At 41.3% G+C, this 23,732-nt stretch overlaps 1 protein-coding gene and 1 non-coding gene across 6 annotated transcripts in view; both read left to right on the plus strand.

The window, feature by feature from the left end:
- Positions 1 to 1,285: 1,285 nt before the first annotated feature.
- On the plus strand, positions 1,286 to 1,558 carry LOC113480918. Its single transcript, XR_003398577.1, has one exon.
- A 9,636-nt stretch (positions 1,559 to 11,194) lies between these two features.
- Positions 11,195 to 23,732, plus strand: part of SYNE3 (spectrin repeat containing nuclear envelope family member 3) — a 70,069-nt gene continuing 57,531 nt past the window's right edge. For 2 of the 5 annotated variants that reach the window (XM_026849024.1, XM_026849025.1), the window contains exon 1: positions 23,218 to 23,501. In XM_026849024.1, the coding sequence (XP_026704825.1) occupies positions 23,447 to 23,501 (55 nt within the window). In that variant the 5' untranslated portion in view covers positions 23,218 to 23,446. The other 3 variants (XM_026849029.1, XM_026849026.1, XM_026849023.1) reach the window with 3 other exon arrangements.

Genomic DNA, 23,732 nt, shown 5'->3' on the forward strand with positions numbered 1-23,732 from the left:
GCCTGTGCGGGGGGGCTGGGTCAGCTGGTGCTGGAAGACGCGCGGAGCTGCCTGGTATCAGCCAGGGAAGCGCGGAATTTGGAACGTGTTCTGCAAGCGGCCCTGTGCCCAGCCAGCTTTGTTTGAGCTCCTGGGCAGACGCAGGTTTCTTTCCAAGAACTTGGAGCAGAGCATGGAGGTCTACAGCAGCCGGGTCCATCCTGTAAGTAGAAGAAAATGTTGAAAAGTTTTCCTCTGTACTAAACCAGTCTCTCACAAATAACAAATCAAAGTGAAAATCTGAGTATTATTGCAGCTCTAGCATCTGGACTTTTGGTATATTAAAGGCCATTTGTATTAGTTGCATCTGTAGGGAAAAGTATTTTTTTCCACTGAGTTCCACTCAGGTGAGAGCTTTACAAACAGCACCAGCTTGTCTTCAGCGTTCAGAAGACTATTCGCTAGTTCCTGATTTTTGTGGAATGCAGCTGATGCTTGAGTGACAGCTCGGTTTTCATTTTCTATGAAACAACCTTCAGGCATCACTTCTGTTGCTTTTTACTTAAATTAGAACACATTCCAAAGCCAATTGTGGTAAACTTACCATTTGTCATCCTATGTGACTAGCTTATGAATAAAAAAGTGTTGCTGCAGTGTTTGAAAGTGTGTATATTTGTGAAGAAATACTTTTTATTATGAATCTGAAGGCAAAGTTTGCATACTGTATTGTTGATGAACATTTTGCATTTTGTGTGTCAGTATGTTTTGTTTCAACAGAACACGAAGCCAAGCATAGTCATGCTGATCAAGACACATAAAAGTTACTGCTTTCTGTGTTTTCTGTGTTGTGGTTAACATAGAAAAAAAAATAGTATCCAGTTCATGCTAGATAAAACCAGTAAATTCTGCAAAGCAAAAATATGTTTTTCTATTTGTTGAACTGGTACAATATGCAGAGGCTTAACAAGTGTTAAGTGTAATAGCCCAAGTGGTGTATGTAGTTTGTCATTTTAATCTATCAGAAAGACTCCTGCCAGTTTAAGATCCTGGGGAGTCAGAGGAGAATTAAATGAAAATTGAATAAAAAGAAAGAGATCTTTCTGAAAGGCAACTAAATTACGTCTTTCAAAAAATTGTTGGGCTATGAATGGAACTCTGTATTTGCCTTCCTAAATTCCATTCTAGTTGTTTCTACTACAAGGGGACTAGAAATTGTAAGTGAAATAAGAACATCAACCTGAAGTGTAATAAACCCTTGTGAAGATATGCTCTTTCCGGAATAACATAACCACAGTTGTAGTTTAATCCTCTGTAGTCCAAGAGATGCCCTTGGTTGGTAGTACTCTGGGCATACCAGGCTTGCAGAGAGAGCAGCTGTGTGAGGAAGCCGAGGCATGCCTGTAAGAGTTGCAGCAGCAACATGCGCAATATTCCTCTAACAGTTACAATTCTGTTGTCACGGAGATAATGACTTATTCCATGTCATTATTGATCTATCAACAGTAAGAGCAATTTTGCAGTCTGATATTGTTTAGCAAATAGAGTAACATCTGCTGAACACTGTAAAACTGCTATACATGTTAGCTTCTCTGAAGTCTGTGTATTGGGTTAAATAAAAGTACCTGAATTTTTAGTTATTCACTGTAGTTTTCTGAGATAATGATATTATCTCTTAATTAGGCTTAACAGAATGCTTTTTAATAAAATAATTAGTATGGTCAGATGCTTTTGGATTATGCAATATGCAGCGCAGTGAATAAACACTTTTCCCTAGTGGTAAGACTTAGAAAAATCAGTCCATATACACTATAGAAACAGACTTGTTATGTGGTCTAGTCTTCTATCAGTCTAAGTGAAACTTCTTGTATTTTCCAGATAATGATTTAAATCATCTGTTCAGAAGAAATATTAATGGGACTCCCATAAGACTCCTGACATTTTGCTGATGTTCCTGATAGAAGACCTATCACCTCATTTTGAAATCAGTAATAAAAGCACCACTATTCAAACTGCAGGGCTTAAGTGTGAACAGTCACAGATGAGGTTACTTTCTGGCATTCTGCTGCTGAACAGAATTACTAGTTATGAATCAGTGGTTTGAGGTCCTTATACAGTGCACAAGAAGGTAGATACCTAAGAACAACACTGTCAACAGAAAGTTTTTTATTTGTTTGGCTTTTAAAAAGAGGGAGGGCTAAATTAGCTAGTGAGAAAGATGAGAAGAAAAAGTCTCATTCCACTTTATCGTAACAGGACACCTCTTCGTGTCCAAGTCAGATATCTGTGTGTCTTTCTGACTTGCGATAGTGCCTGGAAATGAAGTCCCTTATTGTGCCTTAACAATTGAGCTCTGCTTAGGTGGTTTTATTGTTATCTTGAAGCTTTTTAGTAGGATGACTTGAGCTCCAGCCGTTCTGCATGCTAGGTAAATAATTTTAGCCTACCATCAAAGCAACATCTGGCAGTGCCAGCATATCCTCAGTTTTGAGAGTATTAAGACTACTTAAAATATACCTACAGTTCTGGATTGCACAGTTGAAGTTTGTGTGGGATGCCTAAATTGTAAACACTGAAGAAATGTTTGTGAAAAGTTTCTGGTTGTTTTGACAATGTGCTAGTTTGAAAAAAATTGCGCAACAAGCAGCAGAAATGTGGAAGTGCTATGGGAGTTTTACCGGTATAGAAACTCAGGCCCCATGGAAAATTGACATGTTGCAGTCTGAACTGTATCTAACGTCCTGTTTTGTATCTAATCTGGAGACCTGTAAGCAAGCTTGTTTCTGATTAAATAATATTTATTGATTTATAGCACATTTCCAGGAGGGTGTTTGTGCTAGGTTTAAAATTCAACAGTCCATTTGATTTAATGACTGAGGCAGAGAATACGTACGAAATTACCTAAGTCAGTTTAACTGATGGGTGATCTCCATGATCTAGGGCAGGGTTTTGATTTAGGTCGTGTAAGGATGCCTTTGGCAGAGAGAGGTCCTGCTAATAATCAAAGGAGAAATGTCTGAGCCCCACATGTAACAAATAGAATGGAAGATCATGTTCAGGCTTCAATGCTGACCTTTAAACAAGACACTTCTAGACTTCAAGCTTGTTTCTTAATGCCACTGATCTCGATATGTCTCTTTGTAGTAACATGCTGTGGATTGTGAAGCTGCCCTGGAGCAAGGCTGTGTAGTATGACCTTTGTAATAGAGGAGTACAATTATTCTTTGGGATAAGCAAGCTTATTGCAGCCATTCTGCCTGCTCAGGGTCTGTTAGGCCCTTGTTCCTTACTTGCAGATGGTAGGGGTGCAGAGGAAGTGTAATTGTATATACACCTAACTTATACGCAGAGCTGAGAAAAGTTACCTCCCATGAGAACGCCTCTTCCCTCTTTTCACCCATGAGTTATGAATGCCATGATCCTTCATGGGCCTGAAAAAAGACTGGGCAAACTCAATAAAGTAAAATTGATCTGCTGAATACAAAGATACTGTTACTGGATCAAGTGTTGAGTAGGGAGCTCGGGAGTGGGATTATAGCTATATGCATGTCCTGCTCTTTGCTTCCTGTTTTCTGACCAACGTTGCAGAAACGGTCCTGGGCTCTGAGTTTCTGATTTAACTTGGTGTGGCAATTCGTACAAATTGTAATTTACTTAAAATGCTGGACGTGTCGTGCCTGTGGGAGGCCCCCGGTGCCCGTACGGAGGACTCCTGCCCGCCGGTGAGTTCCCCCGCCGTGCTGCGGGTGCGGCGGGGGTGACCGCCGGGGCCGCCAAAGCGTGTCCGCCAGGGGGCGCTGCCCGCCCCGCCTCGGGCGCCTGGCTGAAATGGCGGGCTCGGGGCACGGGCAGCTCCTGGCCGCCGAGAGCGGCCACCTCTGCTCTTGTTCAGCGCTCTTCAATTCCCTTACCCCTTCTATAGAAGCTTAAAAAAAATTAAGGTAATTTTCTGTGTAGTTTTGAGAAGTGCAACTCGTGTGACAAAAGCTTTTCTCAGCACTGGCCATTTGATCTCTGTGGCAGAAGATGGACAGTACCAACTGTGAGTTTCAAATGTATGAGATATTCGCCAAGTAAAAATTCCAGAGTTTTGCACGCATCACTGTATTTGTAAAGTAGATGGAATTTTTATGGATAATTAAAAATTTTATTAAATCCTAGTATCTTTAAACTTGGTACTGCAGTATTTCAATAAAGATTTTCTTTTTTCATCATGCACCCTTTAGTGTTTCAGGTTTTTTTTTTTTCTAGGAATGTGTGTACACATTTTAATACATTTTTAAGTTCTCATAATATTCCTTTGGAAAGGAGCTATATAGTCTAGCCAGTGCTACAACCCTAAATCACATGAATTATTGTTGCTTAATCTTTAATACAGATTTGTCAATTAATTCTGGGCAGCCTGGAAGCTTTTTGTTAAAACATTAGTCTTCAGTTGCTAGTGTTATCAGTGTAATTTTATATTACTTGTAATATAAATAAGCTGTCATTACTGTAAAAATGTTGAGGATAATTCTCAGTTATGTACTGCATGGTTGTTGAAGTGCAGAAGCGATACTTTAAAGCAGGGATGAAGAAAAGCTTAAGCGAGTACCTAAACTAAAATTAATCATTGCAATCAGTAATATTTGTTGTAAAAAGATGTTCTTAGTCCCATTGTTATATAAAAGTGTTGTGCAGAATAAAATGACCCTCATCTTACTTGCTTACATCTTTTCACATGGATTGAAGACCTCAAGGTTTTTATGACATTTGGAGACGTTTTGACTAAAATTTCCCACAGGAATGCTCTACTAAAGACACCTTGAATTTGGATGTGGCAGATGTAAAGTGTGATGCTTTTCAGAAGATCTATGACAGGAATGTGCATGGAAATCTGCCCCTGTTTGGCTGTGGCATGAGGTTCTGCAAACTCTTATTTGTATACATACAAGCTAAACTGACCTAAAAATCTGTTGTTTTTTTCCCCACTGTATGTGACACTGCCCCTGTATTTCTGAATTTTTATGGGCTGGGCTAGAGTCTGTTTCCAGTAATGAAAGTAAGGAGACAGTGTACAAAGGTGTGGAAAGCTGGGACTAAAACAGGCAGAGGGGAACTGTCCTTCTCATCTGATGCAGATATCCCAGAGATGGAGAGGACAGTGTCTTCTTTCCAAGCCGATTCCATTCATTGTCTTTCTCCCTTCAGAGTGGGGAGATTGTCAAACCAGATGTTTAACTTGACAAGGGACACTGGGAGTGTGGAGGTGAGAGGGAATTGGACTGACTAGGAATCTGGTTAAGGTTGTAGCAACTAGGTCTGATGGCAGAGGCAGCAGAAACTGCTGGGGCACTGCTCGATAAAGTTAGGAATGGGAGTTCTAGGTAAAAAAATAATAAATTGGGCTCTGCCATGAACAAGATGGAGGGGGATAGGACTGAAAGGGCCAAAGTTGAGTCACACATGCAAAACAGGTTTTCACAAGAGCACAGAAATGAAACCTCAGAGCTTTTAGGTGAGAATCTAGTGGTAGCATGTCTCAGCCTTCTGTGCTACTGGTCACCTTCATGACCACCTTATGGTGCTGAGTAACCAGTTGCCATCTTTCAGTCACTCCCTGCATAAGTTACCAGAGTCACATTCTGGCCCAAGATGCTTTGTGCAGGGATCAATGTGAATTTGTGTTGTGAAGATGCTTGCTGATTGACTTCTAAGGAAATAATCGTGGATGTAGGCTGTTAAAGGAATATTCTTAAAGTTGCAAGGTCAGATACTTAAGAAATGTTAAATTTATCTGAGCAACTTTCAAAAGCATATGCTTGGGAGGTCAAGACAAGGTTTTCATTATGACATGACATCTTTTTTCCACAGAAACCCTACATATCCAATGCATAGGCATTGGTTTTCTTGGTGTACCCTGAGGTTCAAACAAAGGAAGGCTGCTTGCGGAAGGACAGTATAGAAGTCTTTAATATATCCTCCATAGCTGGACATTATTTCAATCTCTACTATGGAGGGAAACCTGGAAAATTGTTTAAAGCAGTCTTTTCTGGCATGGCTACATTGGTGTTGCTCCAGAACATCTAGTCTTTTTTCCCTAAGCACATTTGGGCTCCCTAGCAAACTGCCTGCAGTTGGAGGTCTCTGGATGCTACTGTAATGTAGTTAGTAAAACTTTTTTGGTCCACAGAGTGCACAGCATAAATCAATAATTGCATACTATCTGAGTCTTCCTCAGCTGCCATATTAAAAAAGATTTAAAATGATGCTTGTACGTAGGATTATTCATAAACCTAATTAATTTTAATACATTTATTTTAAGAAAAGTAGATTTTTTTTTCCTGTTAACTATAGATCATGCAAAACATATCTTTCATTTCAAAGTGTGAGGACAAACACATTTGGACTTGTCTTTATTCCTATACCATGGATGTCAAGTCTGTGTTCTTTAGTTCCCTTTAAATAATCAAATTTTCACAGATGAATAACATGAAGATTTACAGGTAAGTAATAATATAGGGTTCAGACTGTCTTTTTCATCATTTGTAGGCTCGCACGAGATTTGCAAGTGGTATGTGCTCCGTAAGTGCCGTGCTCCAAACCACACAAGCCTCAGCAATCCCACTGCCTTATCTGGAGGGAGACATGTCGTATGTATAAGCTTCTCTATTTCTATTTACAAGTGGAGAAACAATTCTCTTTTCCCTTTCCCCTCCCCCCGCTTTTCTCAAAGACACTTCTATACTCTTTGCCAGTTCGCAACCGCCTCCTATTTCCATGTTAACTTATCTCCCTAACTTAAATAGGCCACTGACGGCTGTAAAGACACTTGGGAGAACTATGCAGAATAGTGCACTTCAAAATGTATTGTGAGTAAGGTAGCTGAAAGCAGGGGAGATTTCTCAAAGAAACAAAGTAAATTCAGTGTTTTGTTCAAGTTGCAAAATGTAGACAAGTTAGAAATTTTATTTCCTGCATAGCTGCTAACCTTGTTGATGCCTAAATGTTACAGACAACTTGCAGAAAAATACCACCTCAAGTCACCCCAGGGGATGGGGGGCACAGAGATCAAACAGTGTGGGACTTCATAGCCTGCTAGTGAAGATGCTCCCTGGGGAAGGGAGAGTTGTGTCTTGGGGTTCTGCTCCTACCCCATCTGTGCCTTTGACTTGGTCTGTGTTCAGTTGTTCTCAGCTTGCCACTTTTGCTTGCAGAATATTTTTAAAACCAAAATAATTATATTGGTACTCAGATACATAGTCCATTTTTTCCCCATTTAGAAGCAGTATAAAAAAAGCTGCTTTTTAATAAAGGTAACATAAGGACTTTCAGTAATACAGATCCATCAGGAAAACTGCACCAGTTTGTTTAAGTGTACAACAAACTTTTTCTATTGTTTTTCTGTTCAGAGGCTATGAAGTGATATTGCCTTCAATGTTCCAGTCTGATCCCTTTATCAGCTTTTAGCACCCTTAGTGTACTCTTTTGGACATTGAGTGCTTCTTATATTTAGGGAGAAAATGCCTGAATGCTTTCAGGCTGTTAAAGATGTGTAGGCATCAGACTGAAAACAAGAGCAGAGCCTCTGAGAACCTGCAAAGAAAATAGGTAGAAGTCATAATGATGCTCAGGAAAGGAGGTTGCTGCTTTGCTATCGAGACAAGAAGTGTTTGATATCAACATGGAAAGTGAATGCTATTTATGAATGTTTTGATAGTGCTGGGAGGACTCCAGTATCATCAGTGACAACTGTTCCTTTAGAGCGTATGTTCCAAAGAATATGGTGTGAGTGAAGCAAGTGGTGTTTGCATGAAGAATCCTGATATGTCTAGTGTGTGTGATGCAGACAGTCTGGTTTGCTCACAAATAAATAGAGCAGTGCCTCAGCTGGTTTATACTGGCTTAACTCTCTTTGAATTCGCTGGACTTATGTCAGGTTTTGCCTGCTAAACTTGCTCCCATGTGCTTTTCAGTTAGGCTTGCTTCTATCAATTGCAGAAGCTGCAGAGATCTGAGGCTTCTTCAGCAGTATCTTGCACCTAACAGAAAACTTGAAACAAATTTCCTCAGTTCCTAACTGCATAAGCTTACAGAAGATCTGGGAGTGATATTGGGAGTAGTAAATCCGGATTTAAGTATCCTACGTGTTGAAAGCTCCTATTCTTAGAAGAGCATATGGGTATAAAGGGCTTGATTTACAACAGTTGATTTAATGGATGTTGTTAACACTTTGTGTATTTAACATGTGCAAACTCCATGTGACTGCAGCCTTCTGTGGTATTTGCTAACTTCCAGTTTGAAATAAAATTCTAAATTTAAAAGCCAATGAATAAGGGGCACCAACTATTCCTTTTTTTTCTGTACATATGGAAGCATACTGGCACAAAAAAAATCAAAACATCAGTTAATTCGGAACTCTTCCTGTAGAATTTATGATTAAATTTCAGGTGTCCTTGGAGTGTTAAAATATCCAAGTCTGCCCAGGAGTTGGAACTCCAGTGAATAGAAAATGCTTAACGATGGGAGAGTATTTGGGCCAGGGGTGTCAGAACTGATAGTGTAGTACAGAGTCCCACTTCTCAGTGGAGGCAGTCGGTCTGTGCCCAGGATGTGGAGCTGAATTAGACAAAGGTAAATTTTAAAATAAGAAGCAGGGAGAATGTGAAATGCCAGGTTAAGAACAGATCATCTCTGCAAGAATACAGAACAGGAAGTTAGTCTGGTTTACTGGTGTGATCCTTGCCCTAGTGCTCCTGAAGATACACCCATTTGGACATTAACATTTATAGTTTATGGCTCTTCATTCCCCACTGACTGAGGAGAGAGTTCCGTAGCAACTCCTACCACCACCCACTGAAGCTTTCTGTTAAGCAATGTGCAATTTCTAGTAGTTATCAAACAACGCACCAAAAAAAATAAATCCCTGAGAAGCTCCAATGTTGAAACCTGTCATGCCAAAGACATATGTCACTGGTATGCTGCACAAAATGTTACTCTGCCAACAAATGCTGTTCCTCCCACCCCAAGACTGCCATGTGACTCATTATTTGAATAACAATTTTACATTGCTGTACCCAAGCAAACATAAAGAAAAACATCTTAATATCTTGTAATACTTGTTTGTCATTGGTTATGAGCATGAATAAATGGGTGTGTTACACTAATAAGAGAGAGCAGCTACCCTGCGGCATTGTAAGTGCTGCTCTGCTGCCCTAAAGATGTCATGCAGATCCTCCTGTGGAGTAAACTGTGCCAACACCATTGTTACTTTTGCAGTATTTGGTGCTTCCCGCCCAGTCTCTTGGGTATTCTGTTCATCACAGGAAGTGTCTGAAAATTCTGTATATGCACTGGCAAATACTCGTGGTTTGGTTTAGAGGCTGAGCCAACTGCTTCTAAAAATATATTCCTTTCTTCCAAGGAAAGAGAGCTAGAGCTGCTGCTCTTTCCTTTTCAGAAGCTCCTCCACCCTTCCATACTGCTTGCAGTCATTCTAACCTCTCCTTTGTTGTTCAGGTGTGGTGTGTGGGTTTTATATTGTTTGGGTAATGCACTAAATGCTCATTTACTTAATGCCTGCTGTTTGCCTGTGTATAGTGGATTTCCTAACTCAGCATGTACGAAGCTGTTTGAGGTAGTAAAATCAGAGCTATGAAAGCCTCCACATAGGGAAGGGCAGAAGAACTTAATGCAAGCAAATTTTAGACACAGTGATGCATTGTCCAACACCAGCAAACTTTCTGAATACAGAGGGCTGGTTTTATTTTGGACTTAAAAGGTCTAGGGGTACAAAGTAATTTCCTAGGGGGTGGTTTCATAAGGAATTAATTGCTGCCAGTGAGGGTTGCTGATATACTCGCTGTGATGACTGAGCCAGTTTTCCCAATTCAAATTCATAGATAAGATTTTTCAGTTCTTTATCATCTACTTATTCTAGACACATTCCTTTGGAGTCCAACCCTTTTGGGTTGCCTCCGATTCCTCACACTGCTCCAAAGGTCATTAAGAGATAATCAGTTTGGAATTACTATGGGGCAAGAGCAGCTGTATAGGCATAGATTCAATTTTACGCACTGGTGATATAAACTTTACTCCAAGTAAATAGTCTGACAAAATCATGCTAGTGAATAAATCAGATTTTCCAATTTAGATGATAGGCTTGTCCACAAACAGAAGAATACAACATTCACTTTCCCTCTCAGTGACAACTTCAAAGGTCATAGTCACCCCAAACTGTGCCAGTAACAGGACCCACCACGGGCATTCTGAGCTCCGAGGTCAGAACCAGCTATAAAAGTACCTTGCCATCAAGTTCTGACAAAAACTCTACTTATCTTTTCTGCTGCTGGTGAGGGATGGTGATTCCTGATGATTTGGGAGTAATTTAAATAGAGAGCTATCCCAGTTAAAGCTGTGTTGGCACATGGATGGCAGGCTACCCTGAATACCTGGCTGCGGGCAGATGAGGGGTCCCCTGGCTGATGCTGCCAGCTAACGCTGTCGATGTGATCTGGCATTAGAGGGTAGAGAGCTGTTATCCCCTGCAGACTCTGGGAGCTCACCCGCTCGTCACTTCTGAACTACGTATCTCGAGGCTCTTGGCCGCAGTACTGTTACGTGTGGTCAAAGACTTTTATCGCAAATATTTGCCTGTTTTTCTGCTCATTAGACAGATGAACCGCACAAGTTCCCAGCAGCAGAGGGCAGCAATATAACCTCTGCCAAAGTACATTTTTGTGCCTCGTGAAATACAAACCTCTTTACGTGCTCATTCAGTTTGTTTACATTAAATTATTATTGTTCAAATATGAAGAAGCCGTTCATAATTTCCTCCTTCCCTCCTTGTGGCTCAATGTACTGGCCTTCACGTGATTGTAACTTTCTGATGCTACAGGCGCAGCGCAAGACATTGACGACTCTTTGGCTTCTTGCTGGGCTACAGAACCGACGCTGTGGCTGGCAACATACCACCCCTGCTTCTCATAATAGCCTGAGCATATGCTGTAGACTTTTTGCTTGGATAGGTTAGAGGAAAGCTTCGCCTGAATCAGACTACAGTGGAAACAGGTTTTGTTTCCTAAATTCTTGGTGGGTTTTGGTTTTGTTTTGTTTTTTTTTTTTTTGTCCAAAACGTCAGTTACAACACTTCCTGCATCCAGACGAGTTCCCGTTCGTACTACCCGCGGTGAGCTGGGGTTGTTTCGTTCACGTACAAGTGCTGAGATGCAGCTGCCGCCCTGCTGTCCGGGCTTTCGGAAGGAACAGTGAGAGACCTGCCCACGTGTTGGCACGGATCGCTGGGGCGACCGGCACCTGTAAACACCCTCCGTGGTTTGTCGCCCGTCTCCTGCTGTTCGGTGACTCTCACAGCTCCGAGTCCCCCAGAACGTGATATTGCGGGAAGGAGCTTTTTCTCGTCTCCCGCGTTTTATTCCGCTAGAAACAGCAGAGCGCCGGGGCTCCCCCGGTGCCGTCCCCGCCGCGCAGGTTTGTGGTGCCGCCGCACGGTATAACGGTTGCAACGGGCACAGCAGGAGCGGAGGCAGGGCTTATCCCTGCCGAGGTAGCTCCCTGGGCGGTGGGAGAGTTCCCTCTGTACTGCTAACGGGTATACTAACGTCGCTGCAGTAACTGCAGCACACCTCCCTAAATAATGTAAGCTAAACGGGTAAAATCTTTTAACTTCTTTTTTAAAAATCCCATCTGTGAGTGAGTACCAGTCTGGTGGAAGCATTCAACTGCATTCTGCAACTTTTCCTTCCCAGATGTCAGGCTCTTGCCAAAGCCGGTTTCTCAGCGTTATCGTCAAATTTCTTCGTATCTCTGTCCCCACTGCCAGGACTCTCCTGCAGTTTGCAAGCTCCTTGTTTCTGTTCTCCTTCCTCAGCCGCTCTCCCCTTCAAATCTATTAAGTATATCCTAGCTCGGCTCTGATTCCCCTTAAGCAGATCTGACCTTGTTTCCCTTTTTCTTCCTAAACAGTTAGAAAGGTTCCCAGTTTGAATATGGTAAGAGCCGCTACCCTCTTTTTTGGATTCTGTATTACTTTAGTATGTGAACACCCCTACTCCAGTGTGTAGTAAGGCTTCGGTTTCTCATACACTTCCTTCTGCCAACTCTTTTATTCCCAAATCCTTATTGGTTTCACCTGTGTGAAGGTCTTTGTGCTGGCAAACTTTAGGTCTTTGTCCAGGCAAACTTTATTCCTAGAAATAGGTCTACTCAAATTGGTTAACAGACTTAAATCTTCAGAATTATGAACGTATTAGTTTTGAAAATGATAGCAGCAAGACACTGCTTTTTTTTTTTGCTTTTTTTTTTTTTTCTCACAAGTTCATTAGAGCAGGATGCCTGCCTTCTCCTTTGCCTCAAATCTAAGCCTGTCTACCTTAAATCATGAATGAAAAAGACCATCACTATGATACTCTTACCAGCTCCTTGTTGCTGCTTTTGGATGTTACTTTTAAGCACTTGGCATGCTGCATGCCATTTGAAAATCTTTGTACACAGTGGTTGTTTTCTGGGGAAAGAATTTGAAAAATGAATCAAAACTTTAAAAGCTGATTTGTTGCTTTCAAGCATTTTGCTTCTTTTTCTAAAAGTGTCTCAGAACTGTGGCTTGTTGAAATGCACATCAGCTCAGCACAGCCCCTGTGCTTGCCAAGTGTGTGAGCCAGTTGGATCTCAAGAAAATGTAATTCATTGCAGTCAGTCTTGTGGTGACTTTTATTTCAATAAGAAGCAAACATCTTTTGGTGAGTCACAGGACATTGTTCCCTACAAAGTAGCTGTCAGGAAGTGGAGTCTGACAAAGCTGATGGGCTCTCTATAAAATAAACAGTTTTTCTCTACACCCATTGCTGTTTTCACATTTCTTCTTGAATCAACAGATTCAGAGTCCTTTCAAATTCCCAAGGAAGGCAGAATGAGCTACCATTCAGGGTTGTGGTACCGTGGTGCTTGTCCCTCTTCTTGTATTCCTTCTGATAATTTTAGTTCTTGCCCTCAGTCATGTATTTCGCTGTTCCTCCTTTCTCTCCCATCTTGGTCAAGGGTTTTACCATGCTTCCAAGTCTTTTCCTGGTGCGTACGTCCTCTGTGTGGCGTTCATGCACTGACGTCACTGAAAAGAGTGTCTAGCTTTTGCTCTTGTGTAAGCTGTTTTTCTGTGTCCCTCCCAAAATAATTCTGATTCCCAAATTATCCTGAAAACCTCTGTGTACACTTGTGAATGGTGGGCCTCAAGATGCGGCTGTGCCTGCATCCATGTGACTTTTAAGAGAAATGTCACTGCCTGAGGGGATGCTCCTAGCACCTGTATCACATCCTCAAGAAGATAACTAGCCTTCATCTTTTAGCATAGCCTCTGTTGGAAACAAGGCTTATGCCATACCTTTATATATGTATGCACATGCATCTTGGTATTTGTCACTTAAATAGTAGCAATTTCCCAGTTTCAACTGAGCATGACATAAGGAGAACGGCTCCAAGGTAATTAAGTTCTTGCAAATTTTGTAGAAACAGACCAACAGGCAAAAGCAAGTCTGGAGTCAAGACACTTGCCAGTTTTCCCCAGTTTTTAGCTTACTGACTGAGTGATGCATTCATATGTGACTGGCTCCATTTGGCAATAAGGTATTTGGTGTAAATGAAGTTGCAGAGAGAAAAGGAGAAGGATTTCCTGGGTGAATGCCCCTGAACTGGCATCTCCCTCAAAACTTCAAAGAAGATAAATAACTGACTTGCTACATTGCATTTTGAATATGAAAACAAAAAATCTCAGTACAGTTCAGTGTAAACATTTAATCAACCAAGGAACACGGTTCTGTAGGAGATCCGATTTCCTGAGTTGTGCTGGTCACAAAGCGCTTTGTTTTTGCGTGTCTGCATCTCTAGGGCACGGCTCCTGTCTTTGTTCTGCCAGGCACACATTTGCGCAAGTACATCAAGTACAGAAGGGCTGTGATCTCAGCTAGTGTTTTTAGATCTATTTTATTTTGTCAGAATTGGCCAACAGTTTCAAGACTTATTGAATGTCATCATATAAGCATAATTCCATTGAAACCAAGCAAAAGAGATGATCACTCATCCTGACTCAGAATAATGTATCCCTTGATGCGGCTGGTAGGGCAAATCCCAGATCATTTGTAGCAATGATAAGATACTGGATTTTTCTTTTGTTTTGTTTTGAACTGTTAGTCCTTGTAACTGTAGATGGGGTTTCATGGCACAGCTATGACCTGTCTTGGCAGATTTGTTTTACCACGTATAGGAGGTGCAACAATGTCCTTAAAAAGGGTCCTTTTCCAACTGCATTGTATGCATGTGCTTAAGGATTGTGGCCTGAGTGTGAATCCTGGAAATTCAGACATGTGAAAGGAAAAAGCAACGTGGTAACACGAAAAGTTCTTGAGCTTCAGAGATGTTAACAGAGGGTGTCGCTGGCAAGGGAGTTTTTTACTTGGCACAGTTGTATGAAGGCAAAGATATTTAGGCACCTGGGATCAACAGGAATAAATACCAGATTCCTAAATGCCTCTTTCAGTCTGGCTAAAAATTTCCCTGCCATCTTTGGAGTGTAGGCAGTGGAATACTTTTATTGTTCAAGGGAAATATCTCTTAAGGTAGTGTTCACTGATGATCAGGCTTCATTTAACCGCAATTCTATGAAATTAAAAAATGCAGAGCAGGTGTTCAGGATCTTTTTTGATCATGTGGGTCTGCTCTGCAGACAACTGAATGGTAGGATTTGTGCCTTTAGTTAATATTGATTAAGTAAAAGTATTCTGAAATGACACAAGAAAAACTGAAAAGTATTTAAAACTCAGTGTTTAAACTTAAAAACTCAGACTGACACTGATTAGTGATAGGCCCCAAACTACACATACATGAATTTTGCTAAAATTTTGGCCTGAAACATAATTACATTGCCTGTGTCTGATATTGGCATATGCATTTAGGATGTCAGAATTTTCTTATAACAATTCTTCCATGGCTAGCTGCAGAATTGTCAGCATCAACTTAAATACAATTTTGTTCTTTTGTTTGAAAATTTACTTCTGTTGTTTGTTCTCTAGTGTTTGACTGTTTACGGGATAAAGAGTTTTAAATAAAGTCTTTTTAAATGAAAGTGGAGATCCTTACATTACAATCTTTCCTTACACACTCTTCTCCAGAGCTGGAGTGTCAGTCCTTGGTTTCCACAAGAGTTGATGACTCTGCAACATCCTGACTTGTGACTGGATGGAGGCAGGGCATGCAGTAAACATGCTCTCTGTCAGACATTGCTGTTAGATTCACTGCTTCCTAGACTCAAAGTAGCATGAACTGTTGCTTATCATGATATGTCCCTGTATTGCTAATAAATTGAATCATAAGGTGGTACTGCCTGTATTACAGAAAAATGACACAGAGTTGTGAGCTCTGGGGAATTTAACATCAGCTATCTGAAGTGGCCCCACCTCAGTGCTGAGATAAAGATGATAGATCTGGCAGGGAAGGGCACTCTCATTGACACCACACGTCAGGTTAATGCGCAAGCCTTGATGTCTCTGTGCACACAGCTTAATTGTATTCCAAGGAAAAATGTGTTGATTTTAAAGATGATGTGGACTCATTTGTTTCCCTTTGGCAGAACTGACTTTTCATGTCTCTATTGGTACAAGAATCTTTTCTGTGTTAGACTTAAACAGAAGACATGGACTTGATACGAAGTCTTTCATACCAAGGGATTTCAAGGGAATTTCTGTTTTGACTGTAACAGGTTGAGGATTAAGAGTCAATCTCAGCCCTGGGATCTCACTGAACAGATGCATGAAATAACATACTGGAAGAAATTGAAGGAGATAGCAAGAAACAAGGAGAACCATGAGACTGTAATTTGCATATCAAACTGTGGCTTGCTTGTTTTGTTCTTGATTAGTGTTTACTAAGTGGTATTAAAAGGTGAAATAACTGTTGTTACAGTTGTGCTATGCAGAAAGCCTTTTTAGAAATGTGACAGTAATACTTGGGATCACAAGATGAATGAGGCCCATGTGGGATAGCTTGTGCTGGGGGACTTAGTGTTATACTGATAGCTGCAGTGCCTGTCACCAGGGAATCATAGAAACACTTTACATAAGGTTACATGCTGCTTCCCTTGCAGTTGATGATGATGATAATAAAATAGAATATTTCGGTTGGAAGGGACCTACAACAATCATCTAGTCCAACCGTGTGATGGCTTCAGGGATGAACAAAAGTTAGAGCGTGTTATTATGAGTACGGTCCAAATGCCTCTTAAACACTGACAGGCTTGGGGCATTGTCCATCTCTTTAGGAAGCCTGTTCCAGTGTTTGACCACCCTCTCAGTAAAGAAATGCTTCCTAACGCCAAGTCTGAACCTCCCCTGGCACAGTTCTGAACCATTCCCATGTGTCCTGTCACTGGATCCCAAGGAAAAGAGCTCAGCACCTCCCTCTCCACTTCCCCTCCTCAGGAACCTGTAGAGAGCAATGAGGTCACCCCTCACACTCCTTTTCTCCAAACTAGACAAACCCAGAGTCCTCAGCCACTCCTCATGGGACATTCCTTCCATCCCTGTCACCAGCTTTGTTGTCCTTCTCTGGACACATCTGAGTACCTTAACATCTTTCTTAAATTGTGGGGCCCAGAACTTCATACAGTACTCAAGGTGCACCAATGCTAAATACAGTGGGACAATAATTAAAAAAAAGCTAAATACAGCAGAATAATACAAAAACCCTATTGGCTTTAGTAAAAGAGCAGTCAGACTCACAAAAACTTTTGAGGTCAAGGCAGGTGGATATTACTGTATATGTGGGATAGCTGAGCAACGTGAGGTGTGCAATACAGTGGTGTTTGCCCAGGTGGTGCAGGAATTCATTAGCCGAGTCAAGAACAGTAACGGAAGTCTGACTCCTAGCCCAATTTGCAGACTTCCACTCCCAGGCATGCTCTTCCCACTGTTGGAGAGTAGCAGCACCTTGTAACCTTTTTCAGTGTCATGCCTTGTGGGACTAAATAACAGAATATTCAGGAATGGTGATTGATGGAGTGAGAGATAGTATTCAAGGCTCCTTGAAAATACTTGATTTCCAAGAATGAGTGTACCTGTATGTATTGTTTTGATCTTGGCTGGTGTATATAACAAGAGGTCTCACGAATTCCCCTGAAACTGTTTGCATAGTTCTGATGAGTAAACAGCATATTCGTCAAAGCCTTAATCCGTGCCTCCCAAACAACATACAAGTTGAGCGCGTATTGTTGAGCGCATGGTCATCCTTCTCTTCATGTGTTGTATTGGTTCAGAAGAGCTGTGGTTTTTGTCACAGGTTTGTTTTATGATGTTGAAGGAGCAGGAGGTTTAAAGTGGGACCAGTGATGTTGGGTGCTTCATGTGTTGTTGAGTCTGGCATTGTCTGTTAGAGGCTGCTGCTGAGAGCATCAGTGTCTCCAGCTGTGAAATGGGGACAGTAACATCTCCTCTCATAGGGCACACTTGGTGTGTGTGGCAACTGTGTTGTAGGTACTAGGATGGAGGATGTCTTGGGTGAGACAGAGTAAACCACCCATTGTGCATCTGGATACTTGGGATTATCTAAAAACCACCAAGATTGGAGCTCTTACTCTACAATATTCTCTCACACACTGACTCACCTACTCACTCAGCTGGACCGACACAACAGCAATGGAAAAAAAAAAGTGAAAAAAGTGTAGGGGTTACTTTTGGCTGTGTTTTCTCTACACCTTACATAGAAGTGATACATGATTTAAAGCACTGCGTGCTTGTCTTGTTTTCCTGCCATTATAATGAGGCTATCCTAGCAGAAAAACATGTGCTACCTCTGACTGAGGAGTAGTTTCAGATGAAACAGCTGGTCTTTATCCAGGCTTTATACTCCATTGTTGGCACAGCCTGAAGAAGTTCAGGGAAGCTGAAGGTGGAAAGTGTACAAGCACGGACATACCTGCTGCATTTTCAAGTGTTAGATGGAAAGGCAGGGTCATGTGAGGAAATAGGCCCCTGCCTTGAAGATTTTGTGAGTAAATAAAAGAAAGCAATCTTTGGATCTGTCAGTTCTTCCCTAGGCTGTGCACTTTAACTTAGATGAGTGATTTTTCTTAATGCAAAAGTCTCTTTGCATGAGTGCTCTTGAGTCTCTGTGGGAACGTGGTAGTGGTTATATGAATGGCAGATGACAACAGTTGACATGTGTAGGTGAAGTTTCTTATGTAAGTCAGCAGAATTTGTTTATAGCTGCAGCGGGTTAAGCACAGTCTTTGTGTGACGTACATGGCTAATAATGCTAGCTCAGTAAACACCAGAGAAGCACTTGGGTTAATTTAGATCTCCAGATAAAGAGAGCACCTAAGGAATAATTTTCTTGTTACCTTGTCTTTTAAGTCCGTAGGAGTCAGGGTAGAAATCTTGGCTCTGTGATGATACTGCCCTTGGCTTCACCAGAGCCTGAGATTTTCCCTTGTATTCTCAGTTTATAGACCTGCCAACTTCATTAGTTGTTCTGTCAGTGGGTGCATGCTGCTGGTGTGAGATACCAATCTACAAAAAATTCCTTCAATCTGAAAGAAAGGAAAAAAAACTTCAAGCTTCCCTGGGGTTGGTTTGTTTGTTTTTTTTTAATATTCAAGCTTCAAATTCCTGTCTTGTAGAACTTCTCCCCCTCTCCTCGTGTGCTTGTTCCCTAGTTACTACTTAATTTCTTTTAAGATGCTTTTAGTGTAGCATTAATTTCTTTATCCAGATTTTCTCAAATCCAAACCCAAGTATGACTGCTTCTCCTCTGAAGGACTTCAGTTGGAAGGCAATGCCATTGACACTGAGCTCTTGGTCCAGAACTAAAGATCCTTGCCAGAAGAATGGCATTGTTATGCAGATCCCCAAAATGGTTGTTCCCTGTCCTGAGAGAAGCTCATGGATTAGTGTAGAATCAATAAATAAGTAATTAGGGAAACAAATAAGAAGAAAGAAAGAGAATGATGGCAAAGCAGTGAGAGGAAGTTACTGCGAGGAGGTGAGGGAGCGGGAGCGTGTCATTGCCTGGCAGCTGCCTGCACCCTAGGCTGCATGAGGCACTCATAACTGTGCCACCTCCAGCTGTCCACAAGCTAGCTTTCATCACCACCCACCAGCCTAGATCTCGTTGTCCACATCCCTGTTTTGCCTGAAACACCATGGACCTTATCCAGTGCTGTAGAAGACAGGTAAGAACATCTTCTGATCAACTGTAAAATACCCCTTCTTCAGACACTCTCTTAAAGGCATCCCTTTTCACGATGCTTGTACACCATACCCACCTGATGGCAGTTACCTAGGGGGTGCTTGGAATGGGGCTAACAGCAACCCTGAAAATGCCCCCAGCATTACTTTATTTCTTCCCTCAGCTGTTTGCTTGTCCAGCAATTGTGTATTGTGAGAATATGTAATGATGGAGGAGGGCTGGTAGTGTCATTCTGGTCTGCAGAGTGAAGTAGTATAAGTAGTATTTGCTGTCTGATGAAAGAGATGAAGGTGTTTATAAAAAACATTTTTTAAAGTAATTATATTTAATCCCAATGCTTTAAATGTCATGGCCTTTTTTTTTTTTTTTTTAAAGCCCTGCTGGTCTTGAATAGTTGTACTTAGTCAGTGCTGAGGAATTTACCTGGATCTTAACAAGCTCCTTCAGTGCTCCACGTGTACTTGTTTTCTATAGTGAATCCTTCCCGTGTCATCTATCACTCTGGTATTTGTGAAATGCTTTTAGGTTGTTGCTACCAGCAGGTTACACCTTAGTTCAGGGATTTGCAAATAGCCATGGGTCCTTTTAGTCTTGCTCAAACCAGATCTGACATTTTTCAAGGTTTGGTTCTGTGTGTGGGTTGGGGTTTTATGTTTGGAGTTTTTTTTTAATGCTAACTGATAAAGTCAAAATACTTTTTGTCTTGTTAAATGGGACAGAGCATAATTACTGCCTCAGCCTGATCTTTCAGATGTTCAGTTTGCAGTTGGGACACATGAATCATTAGGCTGTGCCTAATGATTAGGTTCTGCATAATGATTCATTATTTACAGAGTGAAATTGTACCAGAAAGAGAGACCAAAAACTTGATGCCTGTCTGTGCCACCCCCACCAGTTACCTCCAAGCCCAGTACTTAGGACAACCTGAATGTTTTGGTGTGGGTGTTCCTTCTCTGAAAAGTCCTTTCACAGCAATTCCAAAGCAGATTCTTTGGGGAGTAGCAATTGCATGGTCAGTCCCTTTATACCAATATTATTCTAATTCAGAGTACAGTTATGATCTTTCCCAGAAGATGGAAATTTTGTTTCCCGTACATCCCCAAACTGCATTTTATTTGTTACAAAGAGAGCAGCTTCCATGTCTGGCCAGCCTATAGTACGAATCTCCACTACCTCTTGGTAGACTTTCACCTGAGCACTTTCATGCTTTTTCTCCCAGTAATGTACTCACAAGTAATCCTTCCCAGATCCATGTCATGACCATCTCTCAGCAATGTCTATGGAAATTTAACTGTGGTTAGGCAGCTGCCTCTCTGCCTGTGGCTTTTCATGCTGACTAATACTGCCTCTTTGCTCCTATATGTGTCCCCTCGTCTGTATCCATATTCTGCCTCATCTCTTCTGCCTCAGCAGTAACCTCAGCGAATTGAGGATACCCTTGCTGCTCTCCACATGCTACCTGCAGAAGTGCTGGTTCACAGCTAGGACCTGAGCCTCTGCAGAGTAGCTGTATAACACAGTTGTAATGGTTTCCTTGGAAAAAAAATATTTTATACTGCTGCTCTGTTTTCTACCTGAGGGATTTCATAGCTCTTTCTCAAAACTCAGACAATGCTTCGTAATTTAAAAATTCATAAATTGTAACCCTACTGGGATGACAGTTTCTTTTCCTAAACAGTTAGTGGTCTGGTACATCACTGGCTGTTCAAACATGCAGACGATCAGTGGGCAATGAGGCCGGTCTGTCCAGATTATCACTTAAGTGTGGCAGGTTAATCAGTGGGGCAGTGTAGTCATTTAACTCCATGGGCTGAACTGGGGTTGCAGAAATATGTTTGCTTTGCAGTGCCTACACACTGTCAGGTAATCTAAGATCATCCGACCGGTTTTCTTACAGTTGTAATTGAACCCAAATTTGAACATAGAGATGTCAGGCTAAAGAAGGGGCCATTCAAATGCTTTCCACTACCACAACAGAAATGATAGTTGGCCTGAAGAGTTGGAAAAACACTGTTCAGTCCCCCACTGAAACTGAAAATAGTGTTCTTTGTATAGAAAAGAAGGGAATGGCATGTCAGATGTGGGAACATTTGGAATATGTGCTGAAACTGCAGTTTCCATTTAGAATATGGAAAAATGTAAAATCAAATTGGGTCTAAAGGGAATTATGTTCAAGTGGTAACCTAGGATTTATGTATTTAAGATATGTTGTCAACTTTCTGAAAGTTTTATGGGGAATTCTGCATTTCTGACTGTTAGTTTGATCCTTTTATTGCTGCCTCTGGTTTGTGACTGTACTCACGGAGGGTAGCTACTGGGCTCCTTTGCCTTCTCAGTTCGTCATCCAAAGAGACCAATTCTTACTGTGTTTTAGAAGCTGCTGTGTATAGCTGATGTTAGCCATATATGCTCTGCTTCCTCAGTACTAGTAGTTTCAGTCCTTTTCTTTAACAGGACTATGGCAAATTTACAGTGACAATGGGATTTACTACAGGAGAGAGAGAACAGAGAAAAAGCATGTGAAGGGGTTCATTTGTAGGCATTTTTAACTCCACCATTGAGGCAGCAGCATAATCCTAAAACAACCCTGCCTTGACTTTCAGATAAATGGATTGCTCTCCAGTTTACATTCCCCCAGGCACTGTATATTTTAGTCTGCAAGCTGATGTGTTTTGAGATGTGCTTATCGTTTCTAAGGATTATTCATGTTAGCAAAAGGCTAACAAGACAGTTGGAAGATAGTTGGTGTATCAGTTCCTTCTCTAGAGGTACTGACAGCATTGATAACTCTTTAAGATGTTCCTCCTCTTACGTCTTTTGGCTTTTTTCACCATTGGTGGCAAATTCTGTGTTTGGTTGGCTGCACTGGGGTCATTGTGGCACATGGGGGTCACAACCTAAGGTCTTCAGTTAATCCTCTGTATTAGCAACTTCACATAGTTAGCTTGATCGACAGTTTCTATTCCATTGCTGCTGTGCCACCTAGTTTTTCATCCCATCTTTATTCCTTTCTTCAGTTTTTCCCCATGCTGTTCACTTGTGCTGCCTGGTTCTGAAATTGGTGGAGAAGTTTATAGTTTTATCCCTGTTTGTATCTGTAATTTATAATTTGGAAATAGAATTTGAATTAACTTTTTCCCCAATTTTTGTTTTCACTGATTTCTCCACCTTTCCTCCTGACTTTTACTGTAATGCTAGAAATGCAGTTCAGTATGGTACAAATTATGATACACAGCAACTGTAAAACTATAGAGATTGTTGACCATATGGACTTGCTTTGGATTTATACTAGCTTGAATGTAAGAGGGATCTGGTTTGGTCTTGGAGTATATTAACTAGATTTATTAGGATAATGCAAATGGCAGTGGGTGGGTAGACCAAACCAGAGGGTTTCATTGAATGTCTAACAGCAGATGTATGCAGCAGGATCATAATTAATTGAGAGAGAATGATGCCTTATATTTTCCACTAGCTTTGAGGAGTCAGGAATGGAGAATTCATCATGTGCTCCATCATGAGAGATAGCTAACACCTACAAAGTATATTCATTCAGCCAAATTGTGCACAATTGTGGTATTGCATGAAAATATCAGCTAACTCTTTTTCACATTGCATGGTTGTAACTGATAGTAGAAACTAGATTAGTTTCCCCTGTGAAGGGAATCTCCTGCTAGAGAGTTGAGAGTAAAAAAGAAACAGAAGATAAAGTGGGTAGAAAGGAAAATTATAATTATGTTAGAGGTTGAGCTAATGATTTCTAAAAATCCCAGCTCTGACATGTACCTGTCTGCACTTCTTGCTGGTTTTCATGCTGCGTCTTCTGGAGTAATACCTGTTCAACAAACATCTGTCAGGCATAATAATTTCAAGCATTAATCCTTCCTTACAGGAATTAACCAGCTTGTTAGCTGATGACCTGAACTAGATGATAGTTTCTGGGGATTATAACTATTTAAATCATACCTACCTTTCAAACAGTGGAAGCATGCCATGCTGGTTTTCTTTTTTTTTTTTTTTTCTGGGCTGATGTGTTTTTAGATTGTCATCCCCTCACTCCTACCATGCAGTAGGAGGCAAAGAGGAAGTCCTGTGCTGCCTCTGACATGAGTAAGGAGGAAGTCGGCAGTTTCTCTTCGCACCAGACTTGCTCGTGCTGCCAGCCGTGCCGATCCATTGTCGTAACGCCCAGCGGAGTCTAGGCTGGATTGAGTTTGCTGTGCTGGAAATCCATTGGGGAACTTTGATGAAATCACCACAGACTTTTACCTATCCTTTTTTCCAGAATTCCCAGGATTTTGGTAAGGTTTTTGCAGGGTTTGTTACTTTTACTTCATCATGAAGTGAGATAGTCGTGGCCATGCAGCTAGTCTGTATCTTTTGACTCCTAATAACTTTTGAACTCATTTTCTGCTTTCCATTAAGTTTGCCAGAGAGATGAAAGTGTCAGAGATACTAAGTTCCTTGACATTTCAAGGATTTGAATTATAATGAAAAGGACATAGCAATTGGTGGCCTGCTTGGGGGGGGGG

Source organism: Athene cunicularia (genome assembly GCF_003259725.1).
Source record: "Athene cunicularia isolate RWA chromosome 5 unlocalized genomic scaffold, athCun1 chr5_part1, whole genome shotgun sequence".
Classification (NCBI taxonomy): domain Eukaryota; kingdom Metazoa; phylum Chordata; class Aves; order Strigiformes; family Strigidae; genus Athene; species Athene cunicularia.